The 26120-nt window shown below is 39.9% G+C and overlaps 1 protein-coding gene across 8 annotated transcripts in view; it reads left to right on the forward strand.

Annotated features, from left to right (window-relative positions):
* LOC105477237 (Fraser extracellular matrix complex subunit 1) overlaps positions 1-26120 on the forward strand; it is a 488217-nt gene that overhangs the window by 336471 nt on the left and 125626 nt on the right. For all 8 annotated transcript variants that reach the window (XM_071093546.1, XM_071093541.1, XM_071093547.1 and 5 more), the window contains 5 exons: positions 3384-3537; positions 10633-10811; positions 15784-15900; positions 21752-21866; positions 24917-25054. In XM_071093546.1, the coding sequence (XP_070949647.1) occupies positions 3384-3537; positions 10633-10811; positions 15784-15900; positions 21752-21866; positions 24917-25054 (703 nt within the window). The remainder of the gene's footprint in view (positions 1-3383; positions 3538-10632; positions 10812-15783; positions 15901-21751; positions 21867-24916; positions 25055-26120) is intronic.

Here is a 26120-nt window from a genome sequence, read left to right on the forward strand (position 1 = left end):
GATCTATATAGTGGTTACTGTAAGCCTCTGCTTCTCTTCCCTGTTCCTTACTGTCCCTAGACAGCTGAGGAAACATATGAATCCCCTCAATGTTCTGGATGGGGTGAGACAGAAGTGGATCTGTTAGGCAACATCCCACAAGGCTGGGGAAGCTGAGCACTCACTTCAATCTTACTTTCCTCTGTAGGAGAAATTGTGGACTGAAGTGGTCTCTCTTGGCCTTGAGTTGTGCCTACTTGGAGGAGAGTATTGGGGTAAAATGAAACTGTGTTTCTTACCCTCTTCAATGTATCTATTGTTGATTTTTTTTCTTTTACTCCATTGGGATACTAGAAACTTTCAGCTAGACCTCAGGCTCCTATGAAGGTATTGTCATCTGCAGATGGTTGTGAAAATTAGTGTTCTGTGCAGGTTTTAGAGCTGGAATCTCTTATTCTGCCATCTTGCTGATTTCTAAGAATTACACTTCCTTTTCTTAGTGTTATCTGTTTCTCCTTATATACTGCAAAAAAAAATCATTCAGAAATGGAGGCATATGTATTACCCTGTGATAGACATAAATATTCTAAAGGCTCAGCTGTGAACCTTCAGGAGAACCACTCTAGAACCATTGTGATCTCTACCTTGGACCATGCTTTTCATGCCTTAGTATTTCTACACAGCTTCTGGGGATCTTTTCAAAGTACAGATTCTGATTCGGAAAGTCTGTGGTGGGACCTGAGATTCTGAACATCTTAATGAGCTTCCAGGTGCTGCTTGTCTCTGCACACTGAGTCACAAGGTGTATTGTCTAAAAAGTTACACTCACACAGGAATTATAGAGAATTGTGTTGATAAGTATAGCCAAGATGGAGATATAGTGGGCAAGCCACCTGGGAACGTGCATTCATGTCACACTGCTTATTTGCTTAGAATCTGAAAAAACCACATTGCCTACTCAGTCTAATAATGTGGCTGTTGGCATGTGACTGATCTGCATAACCAAAATCATAGTTCAGTAGACTGCTGCTATTAGAAAGATTTCTAACAATTAAGAAACCTGGGCTGGGCACAGTGGCTCACGCCTGTAATCCCAACACTTTGGGAGGCTGAGGCAGGCAGATCAAGAGGTCAGGAGTTCAAGACCAGTCTGGCCAACATGGTGAAACCCCGTCTCTATTAAAAATATAAAAATTAGCCAGGCATGGTAGTGGGCACCTATAAGCCCAGCTACTCAGGTGGCTGAGGCAGGGGAATCGCTTGAACCTGGGAGGCGGAGGTTGTGGTGAGCCAAGATCATTCAATTGTAATTGCACTGGGCAACAAGAACAAAACTCCATCTCAAAAAAAACCTGGGCCCAAGTATATCATGGTATATAAGACTGCTGGAGTTAATACAGCCTTTTCCCTCAGAATTCCGGTGATTATATACAAAGTTTTTTATATGTTTTTGATGTTTTATAAATAATATGCTATGTCAATTGAGAAAGGAGAATATTCTCTGGGATTTTGCCCCGAGCACCAATCAGGATAGAAAGTGCCTTTGCTGCTGTTCTCATGGGCAATGTTTGACTCACCTTCCTGGTGTATATATGATGACAGTAGCCATCACTGACTCCTGAGAGGTGAAATGCTCAAGGGCCAAGTGAGCAAAAGAATAGATGTTGTTTTCTCTTGAGAGTATTCTTCTCCTGGGAGTGGTGTTTGCTCTGTTCCATTTACTGGCATATCTGAAAGTAATAATAATATAGAAAACCATCCCTTCTAAAATTCCCTGTGTTAAAATATCAGACTTGTTAATTTTTGAAGTGTGCAAACAAATTGAAAACTGAACACTGGCAGCCTCCCTAGTCTCATTCTGTGGAAAATGGCAATTATGAGGCTTTGGAAGAGGGTGTGTGCCTTGCAAAGCAGAAATGGCAGCACTGTTAATGATATTAGCTTTAGTAATTAAAATGATTGCCTTCTCAGGAGTGCTGAATAGGTGATTCCTTCCAGCCAGCTACTCCTAACTGTTGTTGCTTCACTTTCAATCGGCCATCAGGTCCTGTCAGTTCTGCTTCTGTGGTGCTTCTAGAATCTATTTCTGTCTACAATGAATTTACCATTGGATTTACCACTGCAATTACCCTCTCATAGGCCCTCATTTTCTCTCCCCTGAGTCATTAAATGGTATCTTCCACTCTGGATTTATCTCAGTGCTAGTCACTTCCATCTCCTGCCATTGGAGGCTGTCTTTCTAAAACCTAGATCTGATCGTCCCATTTTCTTCCCTGGAGACTCGTGTTGACTTTCCAGTGCCTATGAGATGAATTGAGACTTTTAGTGTAGCTTCTATCTTCTACTAACCTTCCATAAGACAGTGTCACTTTTTATGCACTCCCCCACCTGGCTCCCTGAGCCCTGCTGGCACCAGACACTTGGGCATTTTATGAAATATACAGTGCATTGTCTCACATCTTTGGTTTCGCTTAAGCTGGGTCCGCTGTCTGGAATATGTTTCACCATGTCTCTACTTAGAAATCCAATGTTTTTGTTATTCAAAATGAAATTATTTTTCTTAGGAAAATCTTCCTGAGGCTTCTTTCCTCTATTCTCCCACAGCTCCCTGCTCAAGCTTCTTATAGAGCATTAATCATGAAGCATCTTAATTATTTATGTGTCTGTGTCTCCCACTAGACTGTAAGTTCTGACACTGAGGTTTTGCTTCAGACGTGTTGTGTATATCAGGCCTCTAGCAATGGAGTCGGCATATAATAGGTGCTTAATGAATAATTCTTTTTTTTTTTTGAGACAGTCTCCCTCTGTTGCCCAGGCTGGAGTGCAGTGGCGTGGTCTCGGCTCACTGCAACCTCCACTTCCTGGGTTCACGCCATTCCCCTGCCTCAGCCTCCCAAGTAGCTGGGACTACAGGTGCCCGCCACCACATCCAGCTAATGTTTTGTATTTTTAGTAGAGACGGAGTTTCACCATGTTAGCCAGGATGGTCTTGATCTCCTGACCTCGTGATCCACCCTCCTCGGTCTCCCAAAGTGCTGGGATTACAGGCGTGAGCCACTGCACCTGGCCGAATAATTCTTAAATATGGGTGGGTGGATAAGATAGAAAGACAGGTAGATGGACAGATGAAAGAAAGAAATGGAGAGACTTAGTCTTTCTAAATAAGTTGTTTGTTTATGATAAACTAAAAGAAAAAGCAGGATATATACACATGTAAATATATAGATAAATATGCGTATGTCTACACATAATATGAAGTCTATAGAGTGACTCTGAAGTTGTGAATCTCTCTCTCTCTTACTCGATGATCTTTAACAACAACAGAGCTGAATAACTTATGTGTTTAAGGATTGATATATTCTTATTTTGCTTGGACCTAATTCTGCATTTTATTTTTATTTCAGAATGATAGAGGTCTTCAGCTTGTGGCTAATTCGATGGTGTGGGTCCCAGAAGGGGGCATGCTGCAGATCACCAACAGAATCTTACAGGCTGAGGCTCCTGGTGCCAGTGCTGAAGAAATCGTCTACAAGATTACACAAGACTACCCCCAATTTGGTAACTACTTTTTCCTTTGGCATGGTTTTATTGTTGCATTCGGCAGTGTAAGATTTGCTGCTGTACAGTGACATGAGGCAAGATTGCAATTCCAATGAACCAAGCTTTCTAATACCTTACAAATGCCCTTTAAAAACAGAATAATCATGATAGCTATCACACAACACGTTTACTAGGTAGTGTACTAAATTTTATAAACACTTTATACATAACACCTACAATTTAAGTTTTAAAACAACTTCATTTTGCAGATGAAAATACTGGGTAAAGTAGCTTGCTGCAAGTCACTTAGCTAATATGTGTCAGTTTAATTTCAAAGGTCAGGCTCTTAAACTCTGCCTTATATGCCTTCTAGAATATCACTAGAGTTCTTCCTGATGAGACTTTAAAAAAATTACATGAAAACATTTTTCAGTGTTCTCCAGTGTTACTTCTTCCAGCAAGATAGTCAAATATGAAAACCTGAGAAATTTACCATTATCATCATCTGGAAATGGTGGATAAAATTGACTGGGCGCAGTGGCTCATGCCTGTAATCCCAGCACTTTGGGAGGCCAAAGCGGGCGGATCATGAGGTCAGGAGATCAAGACCATCCTCAGACCATCCTGGCTAACACGGTGAAACCCCGTATCTACCAAAAATACAAAAAATTATCCGGGCATAGTGGCAGGTGCCTGTAGTCCCAGCCACTCAGGAGGCTGAGGCAGAAGAATGGTGTGAACCTGGGAGGCAGAGCTTGCATTGAGCCGAGATTGCGTTACTGCACTCCAGCCTAGGTGAATGAGCGAGACTCTGTCTCAAAAAAACAACAAAAAAAGAAGTGCTGGTTAAAATTTAACAGGAATTATAAGGTGTTCGTAGCTGACTTCCCAAGGATAGAGAGAAATCTCCAGGTGCCAGCAACGAAGAAGGCGCTGAAGGCCAGTTATTGCAAGAGCTAATAGCATAGCTTCTCCAAAAGGGGTTGGGCATGTCTCAATAACCCAGGGGCTTGGGACTTAACGTACATGCAGAGACAGAACGTTGGAATCAAGATGCTGCATAAAGCCAGGACTCAGGAAGCACATGCCTTCAATTAAAAGGACAGAGTAGAAACAAGAAGCTCATCAGCACAGAGAGATGGCAGAGAAATCTGCCTCTTTCTTGGAGTCAGAGCAGAAAAAAAAGCCTGGTGAAAATTCAGAACTTTAGGCCTATTTTTCCGGTAAATCTCAGATTAAATTAGACCACGTGTCTTGTCTATGAAACCTGAAGCTGAGGTATTTTATGAAAATTAATCTCAGGCCGATGATACGTCTTGGGTTCTTTATTGAAACTAGTAGAAACTACTACAGAAGGCCCACTCTCTGCTAAGCTACACAGGATTCTCAGAAGAAACCACTGAAGCTCAGAATTTAAAATTATGGAATATGAGAGGTAACAATCTGTAGTACCACAACCAAAACGAGCAAGAAGATTAAAACCCCAAGAATTTCAAATAAAGTAACAGTCTTATAAAAACTATGAAATAAGCAGATTTGAAATGATTTAAAGACATAAAAGAAGGAATTGAAACTGTGTGGAAACAGCAACATGATACAAAAATAAATGAACAGGTAGTTTTTTTAAAATAACTACATTGATCATGTGAAAATGAAAATTATTGCCATTAAAAGTAAAAACTCACTTGGCATATTAAATAGCAGAGGAAGAATAATCTGTTTTTCCTCTGGGCTGTCAGATTTTTTAAATTATATATTTTCTGTAGGGAGGAAAAAAGTTAACTTTTATTTAATTTAAAAGTAATTCTGATGTCCACAAAGACATTGAAAAGCCATCTAATCGAGAATGGGTGTTATGAAACAATCAGTCTAGCTGAGATGTCATTTATTATAGCAATGTAACCTTGGAAAAGGCAGGTATAAGGTCTTGTACCGTAGGTTTCTTTGAGAAGTTAGGCTAAATCATTAAAAAATTAAAAAAAAACACTTACACTAAAAAGTTGCAAAAATGGTGCAAAAGCTCCTGAATAACCTTTACTTATCTTCCTCTAATGTTAATGTCTTGTAGCTATAGAACAATTATTGAAACCAGGAAATTAACACTAATACGATACTATTAATCAATTCACAGGCCTTATTCAAATTTTGCCAGTTTTCCCACCAATGCCCTTTACCCAATCCAGGATCTCAAATTACACTCATTTGCCATGTCTCCTTGGTCTCCTCCAATCTGCGACACACACTTCCTCCGTCTTTGTCTTTTATGACACTGACTCTTGAAGAGTGCTGGTTAGATATTTGTAGACTATCACTGAATTTGTGTTAGTCTGAGGATGATTTCTCATGATCAGGTTAAGGTTGTGCTTTTCCCCCTTTCTCAGTGCACCATCAGGAGGTACATAATCTCACTATGTCTTATGACAGGTGATGTTAACTTTGATCACTTGGTTAAAGTGGTGTCTATCAGATTTTTCCATTCTAAAGTCGCTATTTTTCCATTTGTAATTAGTAAGTTTCCTGTTCTCATCGTACTTTCAACTACTGATTGTAAGCCAGGTATTTTTAAAGTCCTTTTCATCTCTAAAAATCTATGACTCTTTTGACATATTAAATTCTCTACCTTTATCTTTATCAGTAAAAGACAAAAAATTAAGCCCCCAAATTCCCTAGAAACAACACAATATTCCATTAAGTCTTAAACAAAACAATGCTGAATTAAATGGTTTTTAAGCAGATAAAAGTTTGCCATTTTAGTTTGATAAATATCACGTAGGCTTTATTGTGATGCTTTCCTGCTGTAACTCTTTTAATTAACTTCTTCCTATGAACATGATCTTTCCATGTATCCAGAGCCCCCTATTAGTAATAATCAAATCACGTTACCTAGAAACCATTCAAGAGTGAAATTGGTGGTGGGAACTAGAAGTCCACTTAACACAACTCTGCTTACATCTATCAGTCCCAATTATGTAAATTTGTGGAGACTTTACCTTGTACTTCCTCATCACTTAAGAAAGTTCAAGCTGGACTTTGGGCTTTTTGTGAAGAGCTGACGCCTTGAAACAGAGCCAAATGTAAATTGTTTGTATAGTATGTGCATGAAGGACCTGAGTTCAACCACTTGCAGACTCACCACCATTTTCAGATACAGATGTTCCTCAACTTACACCCTGTTAAACTCATCGTAAGTTGAAAATATCGTTAATTGAAAATACATTTAATACATCTAACCTACTGAACATCATAGCTTAGCCTAGCCTGCCTTAAATGTGACCAGAATATTTACATTAGCCTAGAGTTGGGTAAATCATCTAACATAAAGCATGTTTTATAATTAAGTGTTTAATATCTCATGTAACTTATTAACTACTGTACTGAAAGTGAAAAACAATGGTTTTGCCCCATTGTAACTTCAAAAACTTGTAAGTCAAACTACTGAAACTCAGGGAGTATCTGTATAAATTTAGACAACTTGATTAATACTTGTATCCATAGCTGCTTACTTAGATTTGAAAGTTGATGTAATGAGATGATTTTAATGAAGTAACTTGAGAATCATTTGAAGGAGAACGTGATTTAACCTAACACATTGGCAATTCCAAATTATGTATCATAATGTAAGATGCATTAATATGAATGATCTCAATCTCAAAATGATTCATGGAGATTCAAATGATATTCCAATTCTTAATACCTACTAAATCTTCCCTTCAAAATTATTGGTTAAAATATAGACTTCAGTATAAAGGAAATCTCCAATAGAGATCATTTTCTGTTTTTTAAACTTGGATTTTCATATGTTTAAAATATTGTCTCTTTGTAGTCATATTATGATTAAAGCATAGGTGAGGTACTACCGAAAAAAAAAAAATGGTTAGCTCTCACCCCTCTGCAGAGAATCCCACAATAGGCTGATATTTCTCCTTGTCCACTCATGGACTTGTCACAAAGGCACCTGTATTCAGCATGTCTAGTACTGAACCCTTCGTCTTCCCTTCAACCCCCTCCACCTTCTGTATGATTGATGGCCAGTAGTGGCATCCAGTCACCCAGCCCAATAGGTAATTCTTGTTGATGCCTTCCTCTGTCATCCTTTGCAGGAACATTTGTCAAGTTCCATTGCTCCCACTTCCTCAGTAACTCTTGCATCTGTGTTTCTTTCCAGTCTAACCTCTGTTGTCTTAGTTCAGGTTCTCATCTCTCCTCTGGATTTGGCAGTAGTCTTGTAATTGGTTAAATCATCTATATAAATGTTATCTACTGTTGTTACCACTTTTATAGAATAAAGTCCAGCCCCTTTAACAGGACTGTCAACTCTTATAGGCTTTCTATATTCTGACCACATGTTGTGTGTTCTAAATCGACTCATGTCATTCACCTACTGGAAAACTCACAGTGACTCCCAGTTGCTTATGGGGATAATCTTTGGGGTAGGAGCTGCATCTTGCCTAGCTTTGAATCCCTCCATTCCTGAGGGGCCTATCACAGTCAGTAGTACTTAGTGGGTACTCAATGACTATTTATTGAGTTAAAATTAATGGGATTAGCAAATACCTTATGATTCCTGTTAATCTGTATGACATGAAAGTGATTTTTTTTACATAAACATTTAGGTTTGTTTCATTAGGGCTTATTAGGAAAATTTGCTTTGCTTTTTTATCGTAAAGCAGAATAACTAGGAAATCAGCATTTGAATATTTTCTACTCTCCACATTTTCATTGCGGAAATTTTCTTTCACAATATTTTGCAACTGTACTCACACCATAAGCAGTCTGCATCCTAGAAATCTATATTTATTAACAGCATCTTAGGAATGGAAGTTGAACCAGAGAGAGAAAGGTAATGGAATTTTTTTTTTTACTTGAGTACAAATAAGTTATAATACAAGAAAGAAAACTACAGTGAGTTGATTCTGCATATGATTATATAAAGAGTAGCATAGTCATGTTTCTCTCTTATTTTGGTATTTCATTACCATCCGGGATATTATGCTTGTTCTAAATTTGAATTTAGTGCATATAAATATTAGAATGAGTGTCTGCATTGAGTAAGAAAACAAATTTCTGTAGGGTAATCAAAATGTGCCATCAGTTGCCCATTATGTCTAGTGTCTAGTGTATTAAGATTTGAGTATTCTCCTATAGAATATTTTAAAAATTGACACTCTATCTATCTGTCTTTCTTTCTCTCTCCCTCTTCCTCACCCTCTCCCTCCCACTATCAGAGTGTTAGAGTGGCTTCTTTCAGATTTATTGTTAGATGCATTTTCATGAGAATCTAGCTTCATCCATTCTTCTGTTTGGTCTTCAATTGAAGGCATAGTCTCCCTGTGAAATTTTAATTGTTTCTATAACACCTCTGTATTTTCAGTCTCACTTTAAGAAGATAGAAGGTGAAAGTGAAGGTGCTTTAGGTGAAGAACAAGCAGTACAAACAGATTGCTGGTGATGGTGGTGTTTAGATATAGATTTCCTTGCCTCAGTTCTAATAAAGTTTAAAGAATTAATGAGGAGAAAACATGATAAGTTATTTAGCAGTGTAAATACTGATACATATTCACAAAATAATGGTGATTGGTAACAGAGCTTCATGACCAGCTTCATGATCAGATTCAAATCCCAGCTCATCAACTTAACATTTGTGTAACTTCTAACAGTTATTAAACTGTGAACCTAAAGACCTTCATGTGTAAAATGAAGACGATAATGGCATCATTCAGAATAATTAAATAGAATTAATGAGAAGTTTATTAGTCCGTTTTCACACTGCTGATAAAGACATGCCTGAGACTGGGAAGAAAAAGAGGTTTAATTGGACTCACAGTTCCACATGGCTGGGGAGGCCTCAGAATCATGGCAGGAGGAGTGAGGCACTTCTTACGTGGTGGCAGCAAGAGAAAATGAGGAAGAGGCAAAAGTGGAAGCCCCTGATAAACCCATTAGATGTTGTGAGACTTATATACTATCAGGAGAATAGCATGGGAAAGACCGGCCCCTGTGATTCAATTACCTCCCCCTGGGTCCCTCCCACAACATGTGGGAATTCTGGGAGATACAGTTCAAGTTGAGATTTGGGTAGGTACGCAGCCAAACTATGTGAAGAAAGATGACCAACATTATTTTTAAGCACCTGTAAAGTATATACTATTATTTTCTTTTTCTGAATGAGTAATGAAAGCTTACGCAGCTTAAGGAAGCTCACTCAGCTAAAAGCAATGGGGTTGGGTTTGAATCACCACATAGAATATAGTGGGGTGTCTGCCATGTGTCTTCCACTGTTAGCTATTACAAGTTAAGCATCCCTAATCCAAAAATCTGAAATCTGAAATGCTCCAAAATCCATAACCTTGAAAGCACTGACATGATGCCACAAGTGGAAAATTCTACCCCTGACCTCATGTGAAAGGTTACAGCCAAAACTTATTTCGTGCACAAAATTTATTTTTAAATATTATATAAAATTACCTTCAGGCTATGTGTGTAAGCTGTATATAAAACATCAGTGAGTTTCATGTTTAGACCTGGGCCCTGAATCTAAGATATCTCATTATGTATATGAGATATCTTATAAAAAATCTGAAATCTGAAACACTCTGGTCCTAAGAATTTCAGATAAGAGATATTGAACCTGTATTACTATCATTGGACAGAATTCTCTCATGAAAATTTTCCGCCGAATTGTTTCTAACTTCCCATTATGTTTTCACCAAAAACTTCCTGGCTGGAAACCATTTTCTGTTACATAGAAAGTTGTGCATAGAAATGAATCCATTCAATGCCCAGTATTTGAATATTTGTCTATAGTATTTGCTGCTATCTGGGTCTCCTTATGTAATTTTTAATAGATGATAAGTCAGTAACTTCCAACATGAATTGTCCTTGAATGACTTTTAGTTCTTTTAGCAGGAAGCCTGAGAATTCTATGTCTAAAGGTGGATTCAATACTATCTATTGAATTATGTGTTAACAACTTCTCCTTCACCTTAGATAAAAATAAAGAAGTACATCATTTCTTTTAAGTTAAAAAAAAAAAAAATGAGTTGTAGGAAAGGAGGTAAGGGCTCTGACTTTTCCTAGGGACCCTCACTAACTGTGTGGCCTGTGCCTTCGTAGGGGAGGTGGTCCTTCTGGTGAATATGCCTGCAGACAGCCCTGCAGATGAAGGGCAGCACCTGCCTGATGGGAGGACGGCTACCCCCACCAGCACCTTCACCCAGCAGGACATCAATGAAGGCATCGTATGGTACAGGCACTCAGGAGCCCCAGCCCAGAGCGACTCCTTCCGCTTCCAGGTACCCTCTGCTTCCTGACTTCTCTGAAGTCTGATGAATCCAATAATCCAATCACTCTTATTTATAATTACCTTGAGTAATTTTCTGCAGTTGACAGGAAATCACGTTTGGGGGATGTGTTAGTCCATTTTCATGCTGCTGATAAAGACATATCCGAGACTGGGTAATTTACAAAGAAAAAGAAGTTTAGCAGACTCACAGTTCTGTGTGGCTGGAGAGGCCTCACAATCACAGTGGAAAGCAAAAGGCATGTCTTACGTGGCAGAAGGTGAGAGAGAATGAGAGCCAAGTGAAAAGGGAAACTCCTTATAAAATCATCAGATCTTGTGAGACTCACTGCCAGGAGAACAGTATAGGGGAAACTGCCACCATGATTCAGTTATCTCCCACCGGGCCCCTCCCACAACATGTGAGAATTATGGGAGCTATGATTCAAGATGAGAATTGGATGGGGACCCAGCAAAACCATATCAGTGGAATTCCCTACAAAATATAATTCATAACATTAGTTTTTTTAATTTGTCAGTTCAGATATATGTGTATCTTTACAAGCAGAGTTATCCACAACCAAGATGTTTAGGTTAGATAATGGCCAAAGTGTTCAAAAAAAAAAGTCTTTAAAAGATAAAAAAATACTATATGGAGAAAAAAAAATCTTACCTTCTAGTTTTGAATGTTCTTGGAACACTTACTGTCTTGTGATAATCATGGGCCTATAGCCAAACTCAACAGGTTTAGGTGTCAGGTCAGCAACTTACTAGCTACACAACTTTGGGCAAATTACTTGAGCAAAACTTCTGTGCTTCATTTTCCTTGTCTGTCAAATAGGATTATTGTGAGGATTTAATGAGTTAATACATATAGAGTACTTAGAATACTGCCTATCACATAGTTAGCGTTATATAAGGGTTTGTTATTACCATTTGTAAAAATCAGTCAAGTACCAGACTGTAAGGAGACCTTCAGTAGATTAAAGAACAAGAATTATACTGCATAGGCTGGGCATGGTGGCTCACGCTTGTGATCTCAACACCTCGGGAGGCCAAGGCAGGCAGATTGTGTCAGTCCAGGAGTTTGAGACCAGCTTTGGCAACATGGTGAAACCCTGTCTTGACAAAAAATACAAAAATTAGATGGGCATGGTGGCAGCTAAGCAGAAGGATCACTTGAGCCTGGGAGGTGGAGGCTGCACTGAGCCATGACCATGCCACTGCACTCTAGCCTGGATGACAGAGCGAGACCCTCCCCCACGGCAAAAAAAAAAAAAAGAAAGAAAAAGAAAAAGAAAAATTATATGCATATGTTCTCTGGCTATTATAAATATAATTATAAATTATAAATTAATAATAAAATGATAAACAAATATTCAGGCCACTTGGAATATTTTAAATGGTCTCTTCAATAATTACTAGGAAATTCCTTAAAGAAAATCAGAACAGCAAACACTTAAGAAATATGGATGAGGAGGAAATAACCTATCAAAACTTAAATCATATGGACAAAATGGTACTCAGAAGAAAATTGATGCACTTAAGCGCTTATTATTGAGCAAGAAAGCATTAAAATATGTGGACAAAATATTTAACTCGAGAAGCCAGAGAACTGCAAGGGAAACCTAAGGAACGCAAAAGGAAGGGATTAGTAGAGATAAGCAGAGGAATTGGTTAATTATAAAATGCTAGAAATGACAAACAAATACAAAACCTGATTCTCTGAAGATCAATAAAATTAGGAAGACCTCTGACGAGCATGATTTGGAAATAAAGAATCATACAGAAATACAAAGGAATAAGGAATTATGAATGAGAAAGAGTGTTTAAGCATGGATACCGAGAAGAATTTGGTAAAGTGTCAGAGAAAATATCTATGTTTATGGGGAACAGCCAAAGCGGTGTCAGGGCCTCTCAAAGTCTGAGTCTTTTTCTTTGTCTAGGAATCCAGCTGGCGCTCAACTCACCCAGCTCACCTTGTTAAAATGATCGTCCATTCTGCTTCTGATGTCTGGCATGTACATCTTCATCGCCTAATTTATATTGTGTAAAAGATGTGCTCTTCCAGAGAGCAGGTTGAGATCAATTTGGAAACTATTAAAATGAGATTATCCTGAGCACACTGAATGTCCAATGAGTGAGCAAACATTGGGTGCCCTTTGCCCAAGTTGACTTTTCATTTTTAGCACCTAGAGACTGTAGCAGTCATCAGAGAATGGGTCAGAATGAAGGCAAAGACCTCAATCAAAAGAAGTCACCTCTGCAAACTAGAATCCTCAGATCTGCCTTTGCCTTCGTAGGGTCAGAAAGGAGAATGTTATCAATATGGAGCACTTGCCTGGAAGCAGAATCTAAGTAGCTGCTCAAAGTAATATTTGATGACTTTTGTAATTTGGTTACTGAGTAAATAAAGCAAATAAAGTTTTAAAAATAAAAAATAAAATAACAAAAAATAGTGATTAAAAAAAAAAAAACTCCCTGGATGAAGTCATCCAGTTGAATGAACTTTATTACTTACAAAGTGATTTCCTTTACAGAGCCTTCACACATTTTGCTCAAAATGTGTTTACAACTCCTATGTGAAATTGCCTTCAAAATGTGTGGGATATTCTTTAGAATATCCTCCATAGTGGCAGTGTATCATCTTTTGGAAGTGGATTAAAAAATATAGCTAAATAGTCAAAAGTCAGACTAAGGTCTGGTGAGAAAAAGAGTGGTAATTATTTTGGGTGAAAGTGGGGAATAATTATGAAGTAATGGGCTCAGAGTTCCTGTATGATTTGTAAACTTTGTCTGAAGACATTCCAAAGTATGCATTTTGAACACTGACAGCATCTTTGTTGGAAATATGAAACAACTCTCTGGGATTATGTTCTCCTGATGTAAAAGTTTTGGCGTGTTTATTGTAAAAGTCTCATTGTTTTATAGGCATACCTCCTATTTTGATGTGAAGTGAGATAGACACGACAGCTAAGTGCTAACATAAGTGGTTAGCAAGTTTTCCCATTCATCATTTTAGTGTCCCTGAAGGATTTCAAACTTTAAACATATCCTATCCTAATAATTCTTTTTCTTTTTCCTTTTTTTTTTTCTTTAAAGCAGAAAATGCAGTATAATGAGTTGCATGGATTTTTTTTTTTTTTTTGAGACAGAGTTTCACTCAGTTGCCCAAGCTGGAGTGCAGTGGTGTGATCTTGGCTCACTGCAACCTCTACCTCCCAGGTTCAAGTGATTCTCCTACCTCAACCTCCCGAGTAGCTGGGATTACAGGTGCCTGCCACCATGCCTAGCTAATTTTTTGTATTTTTTAATAGAGACGGGGTTTCACCATGTTGGCCAGGCTGGTCTTGAACCCCTGACATCAAGTGATCCGCCTGCCTCGGCCTCCCAAAGTGCTGGGATTACAGGCGTGAACCACCACGTCCAGCCAAGTTGCATGGATTTAATGCCATTTTAATGTTGATGTGCTGTCATGAGCCATCAATGGATCCCATCTGTTACTCTGCATCCAAGATTTAGGACATATGTAATGTGAATGGGATTAGAAAATAGAGCATGGCATAGTGCAAAGAAAGCGTGCACATTCAGAGTCATTTTTTGGTGTGGGAAGGAGCCCTGGTTTGGGTATATTCAGGTCACTTTGACACAGCCTTAGGAAATGCGGTTTGAAAAAGACCAACACATTTCCCATCAGTGTCTTTTCTAGATTGATTCATTTGCTCAGTAATATGACCACATTTCACTACCTATTCAATGTTTGGTTCTTTTTCTTCAAAAGATAGAATATATTCCACCACCACCCCGCTATCCCTTTTCTAATTTCCTAAAGCTACCAAAGTGAGTGACTTGGTCAGTGGAATGATTGTAAACCTGACTGATCTGGTTAAATACTGCCACTTGTTGGCTTTGTGACTTTGACACATTGCTTAAATTTTCTGACCTTTAGTTTCCTCACCTGTAAAAAGGGGATAATAATATCTACTCCGTGGATACTAAGTAAGAGAACCTTGAAAAGTAGCTAATGCAATGCTGAACCCGTAATAGTAATAGATGATGAGTGAATTATAGTTATTGGTGGTAAGATCATTTACAGAGATGCTGTATCTCCTTAAAAACATGTATTTTGAGACTCGATCCCAGGCATCTGATGTGATCAAGATAAAGACAGAGAAGACAGGCTTTCTATTGGAGTAACTTTTAAAGACATAGAGAAAGGGCTACTGTCCCTGCCTCTTTTTCTCAGAATTGGTAGAACTCAGCCCCCTGCCATATGAAATTAATGCAACTCCACATGTCACACAGGGCTTAGCAAACAATGGAGAGAAGGAAGGTTTAAGAGGGCAGTCCAGTAACTGATGAGGAGGGAGAAGCTGCATAGGAAAAGCAACATTCTTCAGGTTTTTGAAGCAGGAAAAAGTTGATTTTGTGACCATTACACTAATTGTGAATGTTACTAATCTTGCCCTGCAATGATGAGGCTGAGATTTGTCACTTACCTATCATTTACCTGTGCTGGTTAAAAATGAAAGAAATGGAATACAAATCTTATTACATACTCATAATAAGATATTATATAGTCCTCAAAAACTATGTTTTCTGGCGTGTTTAATGATATAGCAAACTATCATATTATTGTAAGTAAAAAATTATAATATGCAATTGATATGTGTACATATAAAATGTTAAATATCAACATATTAATATTCATTATTTCTAGGTAGTGAAATTCTAGATTCTTTTTAATTTCTTATTTACACTTTCCTGCATTTTCAGCTTTGCTTAAAATGAAATCAGTAAAAGATCAATATTAAAATATGAATCAGTAAAAGATCAATATTAAAATATGAAGGGCGGAATGAGAGTTGTAATGCAGGAGCGTATAGAATTCAAAGACAGCTGGCTTAAAAGAGGGAAAAACCCACGTGTGGACATGCTCTGCCCAATAGAAGATGAGAGGCTCACCAGAATGACCTTCTTTTCAGGTGTCCAGTGCCTCTGATGCCCAGACCCACCTGGAGAGCCGCATGTTCAACATCGCGATCTTACCACAGACACCTGAAGCACCTAAACTGTCTCTGGAAGCATCTCTCCATATGACTGTGAGTTGGGTGGGAGGCTTGTGGTTTCCACTTGGAGGAGGCACACAGCACGCTGATGGGATTTGATAGAGTGTCCTGGTTTTGTATGCAGTAAGTGCCTGGCCCAGATCACACACTCAGGGGCCAGAAAGCCTAGTGATCACATTTCTCATTGACTTGAAAAAGGAACTTAAAATTCCCAGAATGAAAGGAAGGTTATGCGGAATCCATATTGACCTCCCATCCATCGCTGATGTCCCTTCTACAGTAGTCCAGACATTCCAGGGATCCTCCTTAAAAACTTGGAGAAAATTTCGGGCTTATGTCCATGAAATCAATATTTGGGTATCATTGGTTCCCTAGTTATAGCACCATGTAGTGGAGAAACTATTATTCCATCTTCTAGAAGCCCTATGAGAAACTTTCCACTGTAAAAGTTTCCTCAAGAAGGTGCTGTCAGTGCTGAATCCAGAAAGATAAATAGCAATTATCCAAGTGAAAATTTGGGGGCACATTGGGAGGAATGGAGAGGTGATGACAAAGGGCATTGCCACAAGTGAAAAGAGCACATGCAAAGCCCCAGAGGTGACAGAGAATAGAACTGTTGCAAAACTGCAAACAGTTCAACAAGACTGGAGAAATTAGGAAGGCGGCAAGGAGGTGTGATGAGGATAAAGAGGTCATCAAGCTACCACAGAAATCCTCGTATGCTGGTGGGAAGGAGTGTGGGCCATGGGAAAATGTGAAGAAAGGTGTCAACTAAATTGGTGCATGAAGCTTAGTTGAGACAATTAGCAACTCCCCCGTAACCGTCTCTCTGGGGAGGGGAGAGGGTGAGTGCTATAATGCCAAACCCCTCTTCCAGACAGAGCCGCAAACATGTAAGACCTTGTAAATTAATCATCATGGGTCCACATTTTAGTTAGCACCCACACAATTACGCTCCAAAGCAGTGTATCAGCCTTGAGCCACAACAAAGAGAATATTAGAAATTATGGGTCTGGGACATGACAGAGACATAAAGGGGAAAATAGAAAGTTTTTAATGAATAGCTGGTATTGGCATTTCCACCGTAAACCGTAATTTAAAGAAATCATAATTCAGCAGCACTATAAAGTCTATAATTCATCATTCTGACTGGAGGAACTTGGATCAGAATTTTCTCTAAACTATTAAGAAAAATGTGCACACACAGGTCTTGCCAAATGCTAATGCAGAGTTATTTTGAGTTTGGAGGAAACAGTGGGCCGGGAACCAGGAAGACAGTGCCTGCACTGTCACTGTGAACCCCTGAAAAGAATTTTCAAGTCACTTAGCCTTTAAGGGCTTAGGTTGCATACGTGCAAATTAGGTCTGTCCAGTTAAAACTTAGGTTAGTTTATTGTAAACTGTGATTAGCCTACTCATATGTTACTTAAAATATATAGTTTATATATTTTTGACACTAATTAGGGCCATTACGATAGGACATTCTTGTGATCTGTAATAAAAATTCATTCTCAATTTAGTCATTTAGTCTCATCTAATAACACAAGTTTTGCAGATATTTGGTAAATATATTGTGAATGCATATGGTAAATAACTATATGGCATATTTAGTATACTTGTATATGTGATTAAATGTAGTAATCTACTTCTCCATTCATTCAGTCTCTCATTCATAAACACTTTTGAGCTCCTAATGTAGGTTAAGAGCTGTGGAAGACATTGGAGGGTCAATGACCATAAAACACAGTCTTTATTCTCAAGGAACTTTGAGTCTAAAAGAGGACACAAGCAAATAAATAAGCAGGGATAATACAATGATAAATGCCATGGCAGAGCAATGATATGGCAGCAAATGGGAGGGCACCAAATCCAGCAGACCATGAAAGAGGGTCACAGAAGCATCCTTTGGTGGGGAACAGAGCAGGGTGAGTGTAAATTATCTAGAGACCAGGGTTCTCAAACTTAATCCTATATCAGAATCACTATAGAGTTGATGAAAACACAGATTGCACTCACCCACTTCCTACTCCTTCCCTCTGAGTCTCCAAAGTCCATTGTATCATTCTTATGCCTTTGCATCCTCGTAGCTTAGCTCCCACTTATGAGTGAGAACATACAATGTTTGGTTTTCCATTCCTGAATTACTTCACTTAGAATAATAGGTGAGGGATAAAAGACTACAAATTGGGTTCAGTGCATACTGCTCGGGTGATGGGTGCACCAAAATCTCACACTTCATTACTAAGGAACTTACTCATGTAACCACATACCATCTGTTCCCCCAAAAAACCTATGGAAATAGAAAATTTTAAAAATTAAAAATTAAAAAAATAAAACACAGATTGCTGGAACCCACCACAGTGTTTTCTAATTTAGTGGATCTGGTGTAGGGTCAAGAATTTGCATTTCTAAAGAGTTTCTAGGTAATGCTGTTTGCTGCTTCCCAGATCACCACACTAGAAGAACCACTCATCTAGACTAAATTGGGGGGAATGTATCCCAGTCTTGAGGAACAACAGGTGAACAAAGGTGGAGACAAGGGAGAACATGACACATTTGAAGCATTACAGGTTGTTCAGTTGGCTGGAGCATAAAATCCGTTAAGTGAAAATGTAGTAAGAACCGAGAGTCAGATCATGGAAGACCTTAAGTATAAGATAGAGTTTCCATTTTGTCCTGAAATGCTGTTGGGGCAAATAAGGTGTTGAGGGATTTGTAGCAGAGAAGTGCCATGATCAGATTTTTAATGATACATTTCGGAAGATCATTCTGGCTACAGGGTAGAAAACATCCTAGATGGGGGCCAGTCAGAAAACAAACAGGCTATTGCAGTCATCTAGAGCAAGAACAATTAGTGGCATGAGCCCATGGTTAAGAGTTCAGGAGATCTTGAAGAGATTTGCACACAAATGTTCATTGTAGCATTATTCACAGTAGCCAAGATGTGGAAGCAATCTAAATATCTATCAGCAGAGAAATGGATAAAGAAAATGTGATACACACATACACACATACAGAGAGAAGAATATTATTCAACCTTACAAAGGAAGGAAATCCTGTCACAGGCTACAACATAGATGAATGTTTAAGACATTATGATAAGTAAAGTAAGCCAGGCACAAAAGAACAAAAACTGCGTGATTCTGCTTATGTGAGATATAAAGAAGAATGTAGTCAAAAGAAGTAGAAAGTAGAATGGTAGTTACCGGTGTAAAGTGTGTGACACAATGAGAGAGGGAGAAAGGGGGAGTTGTTCAGTGGATATAGAGTTTCAGCTTTGCAAGATGGGAGAGTTCTAGAGATCTATTACACAACTGTATGCATATAGTCAACACTACAGAGCTGTGCACTGACAAATGGTTATGATGGTTAAAAACAAAGTGGGGGATAGATTAAGAGAGACTCAGAGACACAGAGACACAGTGGCTTCCTATATATGGAAGGCGGGTGAAACACCCAGTGTCTGAGGATATACAGGTGCCATTCCTCAAGATCAGCAATGTACAAGGACTTTTGGTGGGAAGCATGACAAGTTGAGTCTGGGATGTGCTGGTGAAGGGTGTGGTGGAGCAGAGAGAGTGAATTCACAGATGTGATAAGTGTGTGGGCTGGGGCAGATCGCACAACATTTCATAGGTCATTGTAGGAACTTGGCTTTTCTTCTGATTAAAATGGGAAGCCATTGTGGGGTGTTGAGCAGAGGCCTCATGTCCTTGTGAGAGGATCACACTGGCTGCTGTGCTGAAAGGGAGTGTAAGGGAGGCAAGAGAGCAATTGAGAGGCCACTGGGGTAATCCTGAGGAGAGACTGTGGCCCTCAGCAGAGTGGTGGCAGTGGGGTGGGAGAAGCAGTTGGACTCGATATATTCAGAGGTAACGTGGCCATTGTGAAAAGAATTATTCTGTAATCTTCTTTTGTTAACAGATATACTATTTTTAAAGTGTCTTTTGCAATGATTTCTATGAAGTTTAATCTCTCATTTCTTACTATGTTTAACTGATAAATATTGAACATTCTAAGTAGCCAATATTAAAATTGATTATACTTTGATATATCTCAAACTCAATATTGCTTTCCTCACGGAATCAGTCCTTTTTCTATGTAATGTCTATTTCTATTAGGAGAAAAATAGTATCAATAAATTTCAAAATAGACTGTTACCTTGGCTGGAACATGTTTCCCTTCGCACAGTCCCATGTCCACAATAATTCCCTCTTTTTATCACTTTATTATTTTAGGGACATCTAGATTTTCAGAATATCACATGGTACTCTGAGAATGTTCAGTTATTATGATAGTTTTGATATTAAAAGGTAGCAAACAGTGCCAAACAATGTACAGAACCTATACTTTTTTGTCTGTTAGTTGTACCCACATGCGTACATATTTATAGGTGTGTACAAACATGTATGGGATAGTAACACCTTATATATGGCATATAGTTTTAATTTGTTGTCCTTACTTGTTTTATATTAGGGTGAGAGACCAGCTGCTATTCGCAATTCTAATTTTCCTTGCTCATTACATTCCAGACCTGAGCAAGGGCCTGAAATATGACTCTTTACTATAGGGGGATTGTTCCAACCTGCAAATGCTGCCTCTCCCCAGGACAAATATGCCTTGGGAACAATTACAAAGCAACTGCAACCTTCAATCTTTTCATGGTTAAAGGGAGACACCACTCCCTCCTCTATGAGCATTACTGAGCCCTGCTTAATCCCTTTCTAAATGAGGAGATTCCACCTGAAAGAAGGAGGGCTTCAAAGGGCAGAAGAGCACGTCACACTCTAACCCACCTTCAGGGGTCAGTTAGGAAGAGCCCATGATGAGCTGGATGTTTTTATTCTGTTTTACAACAGCATGCCTGACCCAAACGAGGGGCCCCTGCTCAGGCTAGTTTCCCTCTTCTCTCCACACTGTTTTTGCTGCTGTCCCCAACCCACCACCATGCCTAGTGATGGGAGTCTGAAGCTCTCCTTTTTGTTTTTTAAGTGTTGCCACTGTTAGTGGGTTATGGATGTGCACAGGGAAAGGGATAGTAAAGTTACATACGCATCAGTCCTCTGATTAATATTGCCTCACTCATTCACTGGGTTCTGAAAGCTGGAAGAGAAAAGGCAGTATCTAGTTCTTTTAACCAGTAGAATGGAGAAAAAGGGAAATATTGGCTATTTTATGTGCTTTAATAAAGAAATACCTCTTAAACCTCTGCATGCAAATGGTGAGCCTTTTTTGATGTTTGAGGTGCGTTCACTTTTAGCCCTTTGTTACCAGAAGGCATCACAGTTTCCATTAGCAAAATTGGGGACCTGGGGGGCAATGCTCTGAAGAACTTCTTGGGGCCAAGACTTAAGTATGTTAAGCTGAGTCCTTAGAACTTCTGGCCAGATTCAACTTAGCCCATTAAGTCAGAGGAGCAGCAGTGAGCTATGACCACTGCACTCCAGCCTGTGACAGAGCTAGACCCTGTCTCTTAAAGAAAACAAAAAGTTAGAGGAGAGACACAGTGAGCCAGCTGTGATTAGCAAGAGAGTAGAAGAGCCAGCTGGGATGCCCCATTTGGAAACGTGTTCCACCTAAGAAAAAAGTGATAATATCAGAATCCCCACCACGTGCACTGATGTAACTGTGGGGGCAGTTGGGGGAGAGAAGACTAGGGTACAAAAAAACTTGAAAAGGACTCTCTAAACCTAGGAGGGGAGGCTTGGGAAAAATCTGCAAGGCAGGAGACCAGATCCTTCTTTTGAACTCTTGAAAATTTTACAAAGTGTGACTAATTTAAAAGCCCAGAGCAATTTTTTTTTTTTCTTAATAAGGTCTGTTTTTGCCTCTGGCTTTGGTTTTTCATACCATGTTTTCCTCTTCCTTCTTAAACTTTGTTTAGGCTCGAGAAGATGGCCTGACTGTCATTCAGCCTCATTCCCTCTCCTTTATAAACTCTGAGAGGCCAAGTGGAAAGATCGTCTACAATATCACTCTACCTCTGCATCCAAATCAAGGTAAGATCTGTAGTAAATGATCTTTTGAGTGATATTATTATATTCTAGTTTTTGACCAGTCTTAATATCTCTGGAGTTTTGTCTGCTTACATACACAGAGATATATTCATTGAGGTTTCAAGGAATACTAATTATTCATATTCCTTGCTCCTGTCTTCTAGTTTAGAACTAATTGAGAGAGAAAAAGACTATGGTCTGAAGGAGATGAATGTGATGGCTTTGGCACTGACATAGCATGCTGGATGGAGAATGTACATGCTACCGGGTTGAGCTCCCCTCCCGTGTACTGGCAGAACTGGACACATAGGCATTGTCTCTGTAGGACCAGAGCCTGCCCCAGTGAGGTTATGACAGGGGAATGGACCAGAATGAGCATAAGTTCAGGATAAGGAATTCTGCCAGGGAGCCCAAAGGGGGCTGAGCCACACATATTCAGTTCCTTCCCCAATTGGATATGTTGCTCCTCCTCCTACCTGGGAACATGGGAATGTGGAACTATAGTCAGAGGAGATTTGGGGCCCTGCCATCATGAGTCCCCAACCTTTAGATCTCTTGACTTTGGGCTTAACTAATAAGCTTATGCCTGTGTTAGTCCATTTTCATATTGCTATAAAGAAATAACTGAAACTGGATAATTTATAAAGAAAAGAGGTTTAATTGGCTCATGGCTTCACAGGCTGTACAGGAAGCATGGATGGGGAGGCCTCAGGAAACTTACAATCATGGCGGAAGGTGAAGGGGAAGCAGGTACATCTTACATGGCCGGAACAGGAGGAAAGCGGGTGGGGGAGATGTCACACACTTTTAAACAACTAGATTTTGTTTAAAATCTCACTCCTTTGGGAGGCTGAGGCAGGCGGATCACGAGGTCAGGAGATCGAGACCATCCTGGCTAACAAGGTCAAACCCTGTCTCTACTAAAAAAAAAAAAAAAAATACAAAAAATTAGCTGGGCATGGTGGTGGGCACCTGTAGTCCCAGCTACTTGGAAGGCTGAGGCAGGAGAATGGCATGAACTCAGGAGGCGGAGCTTACAGTGAGCTACTACTTACACCACTACACCTCCAGTCTGTGCGGCAGAGCAAGACTCCATCTCAAAAAAAAAAAAAAAAGAAAGAAAGAAAATCTCACTCACTCACTCACTCACTCACTCACTATCACCAGGACAGCAGCCGGGGGGTGGTGTTAAACCATTAGAAACTGCACTTGTGATCCAGTCGCCTCCCACCAGACCCTGCCTCCAACATTGAGGATTACAATTGAACATGAGATTTGGGTGGGGACACAGATCCAAATGACATCAAGGTCCAAGAGAGGTGTGGCTGCTCCTCACAGAAAGATCAGCTTCTGTTAAGGTAATTCTGCTTCCACATCTGGGACTTTTCTCCCAAGACTAACCACTGCCCCAAATGTAAGCTTCTCACATTATGAAATTCTCAATGAGAGAGAAAAGTCAAGAAATTAAATTCCATTATCCTTTTGAGAAAGTCCAAAGAAATTAAAAGTCTAAAAGTCTAAAAGTCATCTGCTAAGTCATAGCTAATGGTTCTCCCTACATTGCCAGAGTCGAGATGGAGCCCTTTCAAACCAGCAGCCTGGGCTGCCTTCTGGAGAATGGTTGTTGCCCTCTCAACCCTGCAGAAGGTGAATTAGTTCAACATCAAGCTTCACATGTGCCCTCCTTTTAAGGAGTGACTAGGACGTGAGAAAAGATCACAGCGTTAGTTCTATACCTGAAAAATTTAGAAACAACAGGCAAATCTGCAGCCCCTACAGCATTTATCACAAGCAGAGTGATAATTGCAAATTCAGTTCTTAGAATAATCAAGACCCATATTACTGTAGCCAAAGATTATTGCAGAGTCTAAGGAGTTTCTGAAGGAAAGAGGTTAGATTGAGAAAAATCTTTTTACAGCCTCACCAGGAGACCAATCTGTGCCAGTTTCTCAAGGACCTTTGAATTGAAACTCAACTGAGAGAATCTCTTAATTATGTTACCATGTATGTGACTTTTGGAAAATTAGCTGGTCTAGGCTATGGTAGGGGCAGTAGTTTGTATCCTTCTATGTGTATTAGTCAAGGTTCTCTAGAGGAACAGAACTAATAGGAGATATATATATAAAGGGGAGTTTATTAAGTATTAACTCCCACAATCATAAGGTCCCACAATAGGCCATCTGCAACCTGAGAAGCAAGGAGAGGCAGTCTGAGTCCCAAAACTGAAGAGCTTGGAGTCTGATATTCAAGGGCCAGAAGCATCCAGCACAGGAGAAAGATGTAGGCTGGGAGGCTAAGCCAGTCTAGTGTTTTCATGTTTTTACACCTGCTTTATTTTTTAAACTTATATATTTATTTTTGAGATGGAGTTTCACTCTTGCCACCCAGGCTGGAGTGCAGTGGTGCAATCTCGGCTCACTGCAACCTCCATCTCCTGGGTTCAAGTGATTCTCCTGCCTCAGCCTCCCTGTTAGCTGGGATTACAGGTGCATGCCACCATACCCTGCTAATTTTTGTAGTTTTAGTAGAGACAGGGTTTCACCATGTTGGCTAGGCTGGTCTTGAACTCCTGACCTCAGGTGATCCACTCACCTCAGCCTCCCAAAGTGCTGGGATTATGGGCGTGAGTCATTACGCCCAGCCTCCCTGTCTTATATTCTAGCCATGCTGGCAGCTGATTAGATGGTGTCCACCCAGATTGAGGGTGGGTCTGTCTTTCCCAGCCCACTGACTCAAATATTTATCTCCTTTGGCAAAACCCTCACAGACACACCCAGGATCAATACTTTTCATCCTTCAATCAAGTTGATACTCAGTATTAACCATCACACTATGGTTTGTATTTCATGAATCCCAGTCAATACTCTTTTGGGTTTCAGATTTGCCCTTTTCTTAAATAACCAGAGAATGGCATACCAAGAGCAACCTGAGAACAGTCAGTTTCTGCAGGATGAAAGACTCCCACCAACAAGAAGAGCAGGCTGTATGGCTCTAGTCATTTAGTCAGCGATGAGAATTACTGCTGATGCTCATACCAAATCTATTCCTCCCAGGTATCATCGAACACCGGGACCACCCTCACTCTCCTATCCGGTATTTCACGCAAGAAGATATTAACCAGGGCAAAGTCATGTACCGCCCTCCCCCGGCAGCACCCCACCTCCAGGAGCTCATGGCCTTCTCGTTTGCTGGTAATGCTCTCCTCTCTGCTTTGAGGCACCCAACTGCTCTCTGTGGCTCGACATGACAGGCTTGCCCTGAGTCTCCCACAGTCCTCTGGACCATTTGGTGCCCCTACTTTGTAGCTATTCAAAGCTTGAGACCTGTCAGCCAATATGTAGCTTGGGCTCAGTTCCATCTTTTTATTTTTTCATTTATTCATGCATTCAGGCATACTTTCAATAAATCTTTATTTTGTGCCTCCTATGTACCAATCACTGAACGAGGCCTTGGAGATATAGTGGCAAGCAAAAAGAGGTGTGGATTCTGCTCTTGGTGGTTTGAGCAGGTATAGAGAGAGAATTTGATAAATAACCCCAGGAATGAATGTTTAATTGCAGTCTGGGATAAGAGCTCTGAGAAAGAGGGAGAAAGTTCAGTGGTGGAATTACACATAACCAGACTGACCTAGACTGAGAGCTCAGTGAAGATACTGGCAGTGAAGGGATGGGTAGAAGCTGATGAAGAAAACTGTGTTTATTTGGATGGTCAGGAACATGTCCCTGAAGGAAGGGCACCAGCCCCAGGTACAGGGGCCTGGGGAAGGAGAGAATGTGGTGTCTGTGTCTCTGAAATGTGAAGGGTCAGGCAGAGCAGGGATGCATCTGGTGGAAGAGACAGAGGTCACACCTGACAGACCCTCAAAGCTGGTAAGGATTTGGGTTGTTATCCCAACATCAAGAGGAACCCAGTGGAATTTTCAGGTACAGGAAACTAGGGAATGGCTTTTCATAAAAAACTCTTTGACTGCAGTGATGTCAATGGACTTGACGAGGAGGCCAGAGTGGATGGCACAAGGGTAAGGGGAGGCCAGTAAGGGTCCTGCAGTACCTCAGGGGAGGTTTCATGTAGACATGGGGCATGCAGGCAACCTCTTGGGATAAAACCAGTATTTGGTAAAAGACACCTTTTTAATGGCAGAGAAGACTGAATAGAAGAATAACTAAGTTTCTCATTAAAGCCAGTGTGTGCCCTTCCACGAAGCCCAGCATACCCTTAATCCCTGCCACCCTCTCTCTTCCCTTGATCTAGTCATCA

The sequence above is a fragment of the Macaca nemestrina genome, chromosome 3 (genome assembly GCF_043159975.1).
Source record: "Macaca nemestrina isolate mMacNem1 chromosome 3, mMacNem.hap1, whole genome shotgun sequence".
Taxonomy (NCBI): Eukaryota; Metazoa; Chordata; class Mammalia; order Primates; family Cercopithecidae; genus Macaca; species Macaca nemestrina.